This window comes from Lissotriton vulgaris, unplaced genomic scaffold, assembly GCF_964263255.1.
Source record: "Lissotriton vulgaris unplaced genomic scaffold, aLisVul1.2 SCAFFOLD_672, whole genome shotgun sequence".
Lineage (NCBI taxonomy): Eukaryota > Metazoa > Chordata > Amphibia > Caudata > Salamandridae > Lissotriton > Lissotriton vulgaris.
Window position 1 is genome coordinate 137,926 of NW_028246945.1, and position 14,500 is coordinate 152,425.

The window sequence follows — 14,500 nt, forward strand, 5'->3', positions numbered from 1 at the left end:
TGGCATTCCCACGTTCACCTGTCCAGTCCTGCTGGGACTGACAATCACGTGTCAGAGGGTCCTCAGACCCCTCCCAATACACCTCGTCACCCATCCCCTGATAGTCAGGGATGTCAAAGGATGGGGCCGGTTCGTTGAAGTTAAAATCCGCCGGAACCGGATCGAGGGAGGCATCGGGGACGGAGGCGCGGGCGGCGTCGGGGCCAAAGCACCCGACCTGCTGGGGTCCCCAGACAGGTCCGCTAGGCCCGAAGGCGCCGCGGAGCCCGTCGGAGGAGAGAGCGACCTCATGGCCCTGAAGAAACGCTCAATCTCCTCCGGCGTCGCGTCCCGCCCAGGGACCGGAGGGTATGAAGCAGGCCGCGACGCCCACAAAATCCGACGGAGCCGCGTGGGTGGTGTCACCCGAACCCCCGGCGGCGGCGTGCGAGCGCCGGGGGGAGTCGGAAGAGCGATTACGCCTCTTCGACTTCTTGTGCTTACCTGACGACTTCGAGCCCGAAGACCGATGGTGACTCCCGGAGCTATGATGGCTCCGACCCCGCGACCGGTCCCTCGACCTCCGACCGGACCGGGACCTCTCGCGGCGCCGGGCCAACTGCCGGAGCTCGAGCCGCTTGCGGGACCGCTCCTGCCTAGCTTTCGACGTCAGGGCTCGGCAGTCGGGGCAGGCCTTGTCTTCGTGGTCGAAGCCGAGACAGTGAAGGCACCAGCGGTGAGGGTCGGTAACCGACATCAGTCGGTCGCAGTCCTCACAGGGTTTAAATCCAGGCATCCCTACCGGCACCGTTCGGAGTCGAGAAGACTTCGAAAAATGATCAAAAAGGATCGAAAAAGTTAGTCAAAAATTGACTATGGGTACCACTTTTTTCCGGATCGGCGCTTGCTGGCGCGGAAAAAAGAAGAACTGACGTCAGCGCGCGAGGGCGGCGTCTAAGTACTCCGGTAACGTCATCCCGGCGCCGACGACGGACGCGGAGCCGCAGACGACGCCTACCGTCGCGCAAGGGTACTGCTTCGCAAAAGTTTCCGGATCCAGACTTACGCCTGGGGATATTCTAAGGTAAGGAATCTAATATTAACCTGTTTCTTCAGATAGCTATGTGCTCACGGGGCTCCGCCCAGACGCTCAACAGGCCTCTGCTCACGTCTTCACGCCAAACTTCTTCGATGTGTAACTTGCCATTCTCCGGGCATAGGGAGCGGGACAAAGCCACATTCAGCAGCGGAGTGTTTCCAGCATATGTGCACACTTTATCAGCGCTGTAACCCAGCATAAATGCAGGATATTCCGGGCTGTTGCCCCGGCCTCAGTGGAGCTCCTCTCTTATGCGGCCATCTTGGCAGACGCCAGGCCACAACCCCCCATAGTGAGCATCTTGAACTTCTGCTTCCAGAGGAAGCGATTGACGCCCCTGAGGTCTAAGATAGGACGCAGGCCTTTGTCCTCTTGGGTACCAGTAAGTTGTGGGAGTAGCAACCACAACCTACTTCTGTCACAGGGACCCTTTTGATAGCTCCATTGGCCAAGAGAGCTGCAACTTCCTGGCGGAGAAAGGCCTCCGACATGCAATGGAAAGATGGAGGGAGGGGTAGTCTCGAAGGGGAGGGAGTAGCCACTTCGGAATATCTGCAAAATCCACCTGTCCGACGTGGTGATGTGCCAGCAGGGAGGTGAAGGCGAATCCTATTGCCCACTGGCCTCTGGTGGCCCTGAAAGGTCAGACAAGGAGGGTTTGGAGGCTGCTGCAGGGGGGTGTGAATGGCCCAGGCTTCCCTCGGGCACTGTGGCAGCACTTGCAAACCGTATTCCACATTGTATGGGTATAATGGCACGAGAGTCATGCAGTATTCCCAGACTGCAGCGCTAAGCTGGAGTAAGAAAACATAATCTTCCCAAGATGGTCCAGCTTCTAGGACTCCCTATCTGGAGGAGCAGTAGGGAATGCGCCTTTAAAGGACAAGGCCTGGATCACCAAGCTCTAAGGGGTCGGGTGTTGGAGAGGAAAAGTGTGTCGCCTGGGGCAGGGCGGTGTGGTGTCAGGTAATCATCCTGTCCACAGGGGCCCCTGTGATGGGCTTTGTTCTAGTGCTCAGAAGGACATCCGTGAGTGCTTCATTGAAGGGCAGAAAGAGTTCCGAAGAAGCCGCTGCCAGTTGAAGCATCACTGTCAGGAAGACCTGACTGCCACTGTAGGAAGCTCCAGGCCAAGGTCTCAGGCGCCCTACTCAACACCACTGCATATGATGCATCCTCCTCCATAGCCACAGTAGGGGAGAAAACATGCTAAGGTCTGGGGAGGTATCCAGACCACTGGAGTCAACCAGGTTTTCTTGCATGTCCAGCTCATCAAGTTGATCAGCTGAAGGGTCCAATGACCCCTCCCAGTCTTCCTCACCCTCCTTTGGTTGCCAGTCAGGCCTAAAAGGAACACCAGGGATAAACAGTGGCACTAAAGTGCCCTCCCTCCCTGGTGCCGACGTTGCTCCGGCGCTGTTTCCAAGTCGGGGTGAGGATGGAGTCAGCGCCATTCGGGGGCTCAACCAGCGCCGGGGGCATCGTCATCAGGATGGGCAACGGGGAAGATATTGTGAGGTCGACCAGTGTCAATCGGATCCAGGCCTGGATCCTCGAGGGCCTTCCAGCGCTGGAGCCACTAGCATCGAAATCCCAGGGCCCTCAACCGATTCTGGGGGGCCCAAAGGTGCACGGGCTGAGGGATGCCCAAAGATGCTGTGAAGCGCCTTGTAGAAAGCTCAAAGCTGGACAGGGGAAGCTCCGGCACTGGGAAAAGGAGGGAAGCTTGGAGCCGTCTCAGGAGCAGGCTCTGCAGACAGAGCATTGATCCTCCGGGTCCCACGTCGCATCGGCTGACAGATGGGGAGATTGTGATGCGACGTGGGACTGCTGGCGCTACGACTTACCCAAAGATCTCGAAGACAAATGATGGTGGTGGTGCCGCAACCAGTTCAGACACCTTCCTTTTGACCAGGACCTCGAACGACGCAGAGCCGACTGCCGGGCCTCCAACAGCTTTCGGAACTGCTCCCACGAAGACTTCGGATTCATGATCCGGCAGTCGGAGCACGAATTCGGGTCGTAGTCGGTCGCGCTCCAGGCACCCCAACATCAGGCGGTTACAGTACTCGCCCTCATACACCAGGAGTCAGAAGACTCAAAAACAATTCGACAAAAGTTGAGAAAAAAAGTAGGTAAAAAATGACTAAAGGTGTAGCTCTCTCCGGATCTGTGCAAGCCAGGTGCGGAGAAAGAAAGAACTGACGTCAGTGCGCAGAGGCAGTGTCTAAGTAGACACCGCGACGTCATTCCGGCAAACATGACCCCAACAACGACGTGGAGTCGACTGAAGCCAACTACTGACACGCAGGGATACTGCTAAAGAAAAATATCCGGACCCAGTCTGACGCATGGGGGTAATTCTAAGGTAAGGACTGTATAACCAACAGTCTCTTTCAGATATACTCTATATAGAGCTCATTAGAGTCTATGTACCTTTAAAAATGGCTGCATTCATGGTATCAGTTCTGGATTCCATGTTATTTTTAATTACAGATTGAGGTTTCATATCAACGTCCAATAATTCCTATTTAAAACATACTAATGATTAACAGTTCGGATACGCACATCATGTGATTTTCTAACAAGCCCATTGTGCAAATCTCAACACACCCTATTAACATACCTTATCTAGTTATCACTACTACATACTAAATCAGATGCAACTCATGTATTCGAGAAAGATAGATTTATTGAATTAAGTTACTAGGTAAAACAGGAAGAACTTCTGTTTGAAGACTTTTGGCACATTAAATCTTTTACCACGGAGTACTGCAGTAAGGCCAAATGCTACACTCCCATGAGCGCATTCGCTGGTTAGGTGCATGCCCAATTACAAAACATAGTGAAGGTGTCATACCTGTAACTTCTGTCCAGCGATCTCTGTTGGGCTGTCCTGCTTTGGTGGTGGGTGGAGGTCTCCGTTGCTCATCACATACTGCATGAGGTTGGCCAACATGGCGCAGGAATCCGCACAGGTGTGTAGATGTACCACATTATTGGAGCAGCGGAGCTCGAAGAGGGGTTGTGTCTGAGTAGAAAAACAGAAGCATGTCCATTACACAAGCATTTAGAGGTAGAGTGCCTTTACACTGCTAAAAAATATGACCTCACAATCTACTGGTCATGACAGATTGCAATGATGATGAAAAGTCAGACGATGCACAACTGTTATAGAGAAGTCCACTAAATTCTGTAGTAACCTTCATCACAAATTAATTTACATTCATTTTTAACCAGTCATGTTTAACTTTCCAATTGCCTGCTTGATCAGCTCACGTACTTATAGTGGGTTCTGGCATTCTATGTAACCGTGTTCTAAAAACACTATAACAGGCTTTAATTCTGAATGCTATAAACTCTTTGTGCAAACAATAGCAACACTGGCCTGGTTTCCTCCCTGAAAACAAAGTACATATTAATCTAGTCTGCCTCTCTTATCTATACAACCATTCCGCTTCCCCACCTTAAGCACTGAGAGGCAGCATAACTTGACCATGTTGTTTGTTACTAAACCCGTATCTGTTGCAGTAGTTTGAAAAGGTGTTTTTAATACAGCCTGGCCCATACTAGCTTATTGTTTTGCCTGTACATCTACACAATAATATTTTGTGAAGGTGTGTGGTGTAGACCAAGTTGCTGCTTTGCATATGTCATCTAGGGGAATGTTCTCTAAGAAGGCCATGGAAGTCCTTAGTTTGCGAATGCAATGAGCTCTAAGGGGGAACGGTTAAATTACGTTTAGCTTTAGTATAGGATAACTATATGCATTTAACAATCCACCTTGCAATTCCTGTTTTTGAAATGGGATTGCCTTTATGAGGTGGGGAGAAAGCCAAACAATTGTTTGGTCTTTCTAAAGGATTTTGTTCTGTCAATGTAGTATAGTAGTGCTCTTTTAACGTTTAGCGTGTGAAGAACTCTTTCTGCTACCGAGTCTGGCTGATGGAAGAACACTGGAAGTTCAACAGACTGATTGAGATGGATTTTTTTGGTAAAAATGTAGGATTTGTCCTAGGAACCACTTTGTTATCATGCATTTCTAAAAATGGTTCTTTTATGGTTAGTGCTTGGAGTTCTCTCATCCTGAGAGATGTGATGTCGACCAGAAAAGCCACCTTCCAAGTGAGGAACTGTAGTTCGCATTTGTGAAGAGGTTTAAAAGGGGGACCCATGAGTCTGGTAAGGACTATGTTTAGGTTCCAAACTGGAGAGGGTGGAACTCTAGGTGGTATTATCCTTTTGAGTCCTTCCATGAAGGCTTTGATGGCAGGTACTCTAAACAAAGACAGGTGTTGCCTGTTTTGTAGATAGGCTGCTATTGCAGCTAGGTGAAACTTGATAGAAGTGTATGCTAGGTTACATTTTTGTAAACACAATGGTAACTTATGATGTTTGAAATGGAAGCATCTAGCGGGTTGATTTTATTGTGTCCACAATAAATGGCAAACACTTCCATTTTGCTGCATAGCATGCTCTAGTGGTAGGGTGTCTAGCTTCTTTAATGATATTCATGCACTCTGGTGGAAGATTGAGGTAGCAAAACACTAAGACTTCAGGAGCCAGATCGCATGGTTGAGTTGATTGGGATCTGGGTGCCTTATCTCTCCATGGTTCTGAGTGAGAAGCTTGGGTGAGAGGCGTAACTTTTGATGAGGAACTACTGATATTTCCTGTAGGGATGTAAACCATGTTTGTCGGCCCCATGTTGGAGTAACCAGGATCAGTGTGAGGGAATGCTGTTTGAGTTTCCGAACAACTAACTGAATGAGTGGGAGTGGCATAAAAGCGTAAGCAAATTTGCCTGACTAGTTCATCCATATTGCAATGCCTTTGGACAATGGGTGTGTTTTCCTGTACGCGAAAGCTGGGCATTTTGCTTTTTGGTGTATAGCAAAAAGAGGGGGTTTGAGTGGGGCTTTTGAAAGAGGAAGAGGGCTGTTCTGTACCAACATTTTTTGAGCCACCTCTATAAAATGAGCGGCGAAAAGAACCTCTAGGGGTAGAGAACTGCAATGCTCCCAAAGATTTAGCATTTCTGTATCTTATTTAATCTTTTCCAGGGATGTGTCTATAGCAGTCCCGAAAAGATGTTCCTGGTCAAGAATAGCAGTTTGGACCTCCTGCTTGCATCCGGACAACCGGAGCCAAGCATGTCTACATAGCAACAACCCAGTATTTACTAGGCGAGATGCAGTGTCACGCACATTTTATTTATGTGTGTGTAATGATTTTTCCCTCGTGGATAAGGTTGTTTGTTTTTTGTTTATATTGGTCTGGCAGGTGCTCCATGAGCTTTTCAAGCTCATCATAGTAAGCCCTGTCATACCTTCAATCAATCAATCAATACACTTGTAGAGCACGCTACTCACCTGTGGGGGTCTCAAGGCGCTGGGGGGGGGGGGGTCTTGAGGTGTTTCCTGAATGTGATGTGGTCCTGGGTCAGTCGTAGGTAGGCGGGGAGGTAGTTCCACGTTTTGGCCGCCAGGTAGGAGAATGATCTTCCTCCGGCTGTAGTTCTGCGGATCCGTGGGACGGTGGCGAGGCTGGCAGAGCGAAGTTTGCGTGTTGGAGTGTAGAACTTGAGGCGGTTGTTGAGGTATACAGGCCCTATATAGTGGAGAGCTTTGTGTGCATGGTTGAGGAGCCTGAACGTGATACTTTTGTTGACGGGGAGCCAGTGCAGGTCTCTCAGGTGGGCCGATATGTGGCTGTGGTGGGGTATGTAGAGGATGATTCGTGCGGATGCGCTCTGTATGCGTTGGAGTCTTTTCTGAAGTTTGATTGTGGTCCCAGCGTATAGGGCGTTCCCGTAGTCTAGTCGGCTGGTGACAAGGGCCTGGGTGACCGTTTTTCTAGTTCCGGTAGGGATCCATCGGAAGATCTTATGGAGCATGCGCAGGGTGTTGAAGCATGAAGATGAGATGGCGTTGACTTGCTTGGTCATCGTGAGAGAGGAGTCCAGGATGAATCCCAGGTTGCGTGTATGGTCAGTGGGTGTCGGTGCGGTGCCCAGTTCTGTGGGCCACCAGGAGTCGTCCCAGGCAGATGGGGATGGTCCGAGGATGAGGACCTCCGTCTTGTCTAAGTTCAGTTTCAGACGGCTGAGTTTCATCCATTCAGCAACGTTTTTCATTCCTTCCTGGAGGTTGAGTTTTCCGGTGGCTGGGTCTTTGGTGAGGGAGAATATCAGCTGGGTGTCGTCAGCGTATGAGATGATGTTGAGGTTGTGTTTGCGTACGATAGTGGTGAGGGGGCTCATGTAGATATTGAAGAGAGCTGAGCGATGAGCCTTGGGGTACGCCGCAGATGATCTCGGTGGCCAGTAATACTTGAGTATTGGCAATCCTCCAATAAATAGCAGGCTGCAATGCAATGCGTTTGCCTGATGTGTCTATTAATTTTGACTATTTATCTGGAGGAGGGGCATCGCCTGAAGTTTGCGAGTTCGCCCTTTTGCGTACACTAGTTACCACCAGGGAATCTAGGTGAACCTGCCCTTTAATAAAGATTGGGTCGCTGAGAGCTGCCCAATATTTTTTGTCTTTTTATGCGTTAAGAACCCTGACTGACGGGATCTTTAAACACATCTTGGGCATGTTTTATTATACCCTTTAACATAGGTAGGGTGCATGTTTCTTGTGATGGTGTGAGAGTCTCCAAGAGGAAATCCTCACCTAAAGGGTCAGAATGTAAAGGGACCCTGTGGTATTGTGCAGCTCTGTGAATGAGTTGTACAAACCCAGTGTTATCATCCTGTGGTAATGGCTTAGATGGATATAGATCCGGATCATTATGTGGGTCGGGATCATTATCATAGTCATCCCAAGGGTTTACATCGTCTGGGATGGTATTATCACCATCATCATCCCCCTCACCCCCACCTGTGTCATCATCATGATGTGAAAATTGAGGTTTAAGTGGGGAATGTGGTGGAGAAACCCATAGAAGAGGTGGAGAAGGAGTAGGAGATAGGGTAGTGTTAGTACCCATGTCCTGTCTATTTTGAGGAATTGGAGGTCTGTCGGCAGTGTCCAATTTCCTCTTCTTTGGAGGCTTGGTGATTACTTTGCCCGTGTTTGGATCTATGAACAAAGTTCTTTGTTTTGAATCTGTAAAGTACGGAGTCGGCAAATTTGTCAATGTTGGACGCCGGGCCCTTGAATGGTGTTGGTGACTTGTTTTTAGGTCTCGCCTGCCAATGCGCTTGCGAATTGCTGGCGAGATTATAGTAAGGGCAAAAGAACAGTCTACAAAAACGGCGGATTAGACACAGTTCATGTGAGACAGGCGCGTGCACGAGGCCAGCCACGTCACACACCACCATTTGTCTGTGCACCCCCAATCACACTTCAAAAGCTGCCGCTCCCCCGCGTGCACATCGCACACCACCACTCTCCTACTTACACTCCCACGGCCGCCCTTCCCATTCACGCGCTCTGCTGGTCTTCTCGGTCCCTCCCACCTTTCCTTTGATGTCCCCATCAGACTTCAAAGGAATGCGCTCCCGAACTTGCTGGCCTTGCTCTCGTGAACAAGCACCCATACCGCTACCCACCCTCCCGCCACGCAATGCCGAGAGCTTGTTCCTAACGTGACCCGCATTACAAGCACCCATATCGCTACCCCACCCCCCCCCCCCCCCCCCCACCACGCAATGCAGAGAGCTTGTTTTGCCATGGCACCAACAAGGCGTTCCAAATAGTCACCGCTTACTGACAAAAGTAGACTTTCATTCCTTAATGAGCACTCAAAACGGTTGCCTTCTCCCGTCCTAACACATGTGGTTGGGTGGACAGGAAGCAGTGCGACTCACACAACAATCCCCCGGAAATAAAGGTTCCGGTTTCCATCAAGTTGTAACACCACGAGAAAAGTCCTTCATACACAGAGAATACGTCCATGATTCGAAGGTAGCTGCACAGGTGGGGCGCGCTCAGCAAATCATCCAGAGAAAGCACTATTCAGATGCCCGTGCACTCGCTCAGTGAGTGTTTCAATGCTCAGGTCACAGCCGCCAGTCTTGCCAAATTGTGCCATCTTGGAACGGGCTGAGTTCCCTTACTGAGATGGAAGTATTACCGTACTTTAATCGGAAGACATTTGTGGAAGCACTCCGTTCAAACAGGTTAAAAAAGGCCGCCATCTTGAATGAGGATATTAACAGCAGACGCTAATGACAGTTTGAACAACAAGCTAATAAGCTCGATGGCATATAGCTTGACACGCATTTCCACTTTCACAATGCTATCACGGTTCGCATCGTTATGCAAAAGGCTCCCAGTTTTCCATTTTTACTGATTTTTACCGTAAAATACTGACAGAAATCATTGTGTTTACAATCTGTATTTTTTTTTTAAAGTGGAACAATACAGAAAATTGTGTATCTTTGGATTGACTATTTAAACAACAAAAGAGTGAGCAAGGATGTAAACCGAGATAAAGTTAGTGGTTACACCCACAAATGCAAACTGGGGGAAAGAAAGGGTTAGTGAGGAAAAAAACTATTGTTTAGTAAAAAGAACCCTCACTCACCGACCTGGTCGGTGACATGCTTCATCGTGGGGTTCCCACCGGGAACACCGAATGTCTCCCTGGTGTGCTACAACGCCTGTTATTACAGCGGAGCTGGTTTTTTGTGTCTTAGGGTGGTGATATGTGATAAATTCAAAGAAAGCAGCCTGAATCCGAAATTTTTCTTTTAATAAAGATCAGAATGCGTTCGTTAAAAACAGGTGGGGCGGACGCCAAAAAGGTTTTAAAATTGAACCAATTGTGTCCTTAGTGTGAAAAATAGGTCGACATGTTTCTGCTCATAATGGCTAAATCAGCCGAGCTTTCATCAGGACCTTAGAAAAAGGAATAACCCCGGGCGGTATACACACGCTAAGGTGTATCCAAACCTCGGGGTGTGTGTTTTACTGGAAACAAATTCACGGTTTGTGTGGACACCCTGGAATTTCCAAGCGTCCAAAAACCTGTGGAAAGACAAAAGATATGCAACACAAAGCAAAAACGAAATCTGCAAATTGCTTCCCACTATCCTGGTGCCAGGTATTAATTCAACTTGTATCCGTGGGTAGTGGCTCAATCATCATTTTTCCTATGAATCTCCAGTGGTGCCGTCTATGGTGTGTGCCAGAGGGCATTTCAGACAGCGCAATGGTGAGCTTTATCACTTGTACCATATGTCATGCGTATTTCATGCATTATCCGTGACATAGTTATATCAAAATTATTTCGAAATACCAGTGCTCAATCAGGACAGTAAAATTCATTAATAATGCTGGTCCTATAGGGAAGCCTGGTTGTTAAGTGCTTGTTCCTAAACACTCAGAAGAGTGTTTGCCGTATCCGGGAGGAACGGCCACTTTAGCATGGAAAACTGTAATGGTCATAGAGAGGCTTACTTGTGGACAAAGTCAGCCTCACTTCTTTGGCCTCGCGGCAGGGGAAACCTTCACGCCAAATCTATTCTTTTCAGTGACAAGAAAAACATAGCAATAGTATTATTTCTAAGTATTAAAATGCTGTTATTGTAGACCCCGATACTTTGCATAGTCAGTGTATTGGGTGATAAAGGGATATCCCAACAGATCATGCTGTAAAAACTCCACCCAGTATCCGAACAGTAAAATGCTCTTGCAGCAGAATTATGCTGTCAGCACGATTCTCGGTGTTTAAAAAGGTCCTAGGCAACTGTATGTTGGTTTTGTATAAATCAGGTGCGGCACCGGGCCCCAGGTTGATGACCCGAGATCCCTGTGCTCACGCCGTGCGGTTTGTAGGGAAATTACCCGGTGCAACAGTCTCTTTAAAAAAATCCTCTCAAACAGCGCGCTAATCGCGGGTAGCTTAACGTAAGGCAATGCGTATCCAGGTTGGTGTGCGCAGAGACTTACTTCAAATTCGGCGACAACCCTCACGCGACCTGCATGTAGCACTTCCGCAGCCCGAATGCTGTTGAACGGGTACAATGTGGAAGCTGAAATGAGCAAAGCCGGTCATGTGACCGTGACGTCATTTGTGGGGCTGGCTGTGTAGTCTGGTTTGAAGCTCTTAAAGGGAAAGAGCATATTTTATGGCAACAAACTTTGGATTGACTCCCATGCTGTCATTCACTAATTCTATATCATTAGCTATTCGGTTTGACAGCATGGGGGAGTTAAAAAAAAAAGTATGTGATTTCCTTAAATGTGTGCATGCTTTAATATAAACCTATGCTATAATGCTAATATTTTCATGTGGGTGCTATTTTTTGGGGCTTTGTAAAAAGCTAAACCCGGCATGCAGCAAAGTATAAGTGCACATTCATTGAATAAATAATTGCGGAAATATACAAATTACACCTTCATTTATTCACAAAACAAATATGGATAAATACTGATAGGATACTACTCACATAATTACACTGCACTCAATGCAACACACACTCCAAATACCACTCAGTACCACATAATTACACTCCACATAATTACACTGCACTCAATGCAACATACACTCCAAATACCACTCAGTGCCACATAATTACACACCACATAATTACACTCTACTGAATGCAACACACACTCCACACAATACCACTCAGTGCCACATAATTATATGCTACGTAATTACACTGCACTCAATGCAACATACACTCCAAACAATACCACTCAGTGCCACATAATTAGACCCCACACCATTACACTCTACTGAATACAACATACACTCATCATAATACCACTCAGTGCCACATAATTACACGCTACATAATCACACTCTACTCAATGCAACATAAATACACTCCACATAATACCATCCAGTGCCATTTAATTATATGCTACATAATTACACTGCACTCAATGCAACATACACTCCAAATAATAACACTCAGTGCCACATAAAAACACGCCACACAATTACACTCTACTGAATACAACATAACCTTCCCATAATACCACTCAGTGCCAAATATTTATATGAAACATAATTACACTGCACTTAATGCAACAGACACTCCAAATGCCAATCAGTGCCAGATAATTACACACCACATAATTACACTCTACTGAATGCAACACACACTCCACACAATACCACTCAGTGTCACATAATTATATGCTACATAATTACACTGAGCTCAATGCAACATACACTCCAAACACTACCACTCAGTGCCATATAATTATATGCTACATAATTACACTGCACTCAATGCAACATACACTCCAAATACCACTCAGTGCCACATAATTACACCCCACATAACTACACTGCACTCAATGCAACATACACTCCAAATCCCACTCAGTGCCATATAATTGCACGCCACATAATTACACAGCACTCAATGTAACATACACTCCAAATACCAATCAGTGGCACATAATTACACACCACATAATTACACTGCACTCAATGCAACATACACTCCAAATACCACTCAGAGCCACATAATTACACACCATATAATTACACTCTACTGAATGCAACACACACTCCACACAATACCACTCAGTACCACATAATTATATGCAGCATAATTACACTGCACTCAATGCAACATAAACTCCAAATACCACTCAGTGCCACATAATTACACGCCACAAAATTACACTCTACTGAATACAACATACACTCCCCATATTACCACTCAGTGTCACATAATTACACTCTTCTGAATACAACGGAAATACACTCCACATAATACCACTCAGTGCCATATAATTACACACCTCATACTTACACTCTACTCAATGCAACATAAATACACTTTATCTGTCTATCTATCTCACTCACTCTATTTATCGCCATCACTCTATCGATCGCCCTCACTCTATCTATCTATCTATCGCCCTCACTCTATTTCTCGTTCCTTCATCGATCTGTCTCTGTCTCCCTTGTTTCTATTCCATCAGTCTCCTGTGCATCTCTTTCATCCACCTGTCTCCTGTGCATCTATGCTGTGTCTTCTCTCCCATAAACCTCTGCCTCCTGTGCCTCCCTGCCCTAGTTACTACCTTCTAGGTTGTAAAGGCATTTTAGTAATTATCTTCCATCTGGTGAAGCATAAAAGTTATCACTATACCGTCCTAAATCGATATAGACATACTTTATACTATTTCTCTATGATTTCCTGATTTTTTTCCCATTCCAGTAGGCAAGCACGCTTAGCGTGTGGAGGAGGGGGAGTGGAGGGGGGTGGTGCAAACTGTGGTAAATACTTTACGTCACAGGGTACATGCATTTACAACAACACAGCAAGGCTTTGTGGAAGTTCTCTGCAAACAGAAATTTCACTGAACGCCAAATTGGCCTACTATGAAAGGAAATATACAAGTGAATGTTCAACATTGTACAAAGGTACTATGGACTACACTTAATTTATAATGTCTTCTAAGATTATCAACCCTCTGCATGGCACTTAATCAATACATCCCTTTGCACATTTTCATCAAAATTTTGTTGGAGGTTTTACTTGATATAATAGATGTTCAAATCAAATCAAAAAAGCTTTATTCGATTTTAGGTTTAAAATCATAAAAGCATACAGACAAATAATATAATACATTTAAAAAACATTTTAAAATTAACCTCATAATGGCTTTAAATTGCACATTTAAAAGATTAAGCATGCTTTGCACAACCTTTAGGTAACGTTGTAGGTAACAGTGTTCTGAAAGATTTAGTAGTTACAATACATAAAACTGTTGTACGACGGTTTGGGACAATTAAAAGCCACTGAAAAGCTACTGCCATTACTTAAATGGGTTCCTCTACCCACTGGGTTGTTGTCAATGCCCCGGGAGCTAGGCGAAAGCATATTAGGGTAAAAGTCATGTAGATTCCAGGTAGAAATAAGACCATCACCGTTTTGAGATAGCCATGTCTGCATGTATGGCACAATGTATCTGCTCCTAAATCGTATCAGGATTAAATCGCCCAAGATGTCTTTTTTAAGGGGTCCAAGACATCCCACCCTCCGGACACTTATTATTCGGCCATCAAGATGGTAGGGCAGAGGTCTATTTTTAGATAGCCAGAACTTGACCTTGTTCATAAGTTCATGTTGTCTCTCAGCTTTACCTTTTGTTAGTTCAGGGACTCCCGAGAGAACAATTACAAAAGGCGCTGCTTCTGGAGGTAAGTGTATATGGGTGGTGCGCACATATTTAGATGGAATATGGCGTGCTGTTGTCAATTTCGGGGGGGCTTTGGGATTAATAGGCAACAAGGAGGTAGGAGTTGGCAATTGGGTAGGCACCGCTTCATAAGGTGTGATCGGGTTAGGTAGATTTGAAAGAGCAGTTGTCGGCGGGCATTGAGATGTAGCAACGTGGGTTGAGGATTTCAGGAGAGATTCAATAGAGTTCTCCAACCCCGTCAGCTTATCCCCCAAGGTAGTAATTTTGTCCATCAAGGGGTGTATTAAAGATTTGA

The 14,500-nt window shown here is 46.6% G+C and overlaps 1 protein-coding gene across 1 annotated transcript in view; it reads right to left on the minus strand.

The window, feature by feature from the left end:
• Positions 1-14,500, minus strand: part of LOC147665684 (autophagy-related protein 2 homolog A-like) — a gene marked incomplete at its 5' end in the record, with an annotated part of 884,401 nt that overhangs the window by 61,867 nt on the left and 808,034 nt on the right. The window contains one exon of the mRNA XM_086949597.1: positions 3,939-4,109. Coding sequence (XP_086805723.1) covers positions 3,939-4,109 — 171 coding nt within the window. The remainder of the gene's footprint in view (positions 1-3,938; positions 4,110-14,500) is intronic.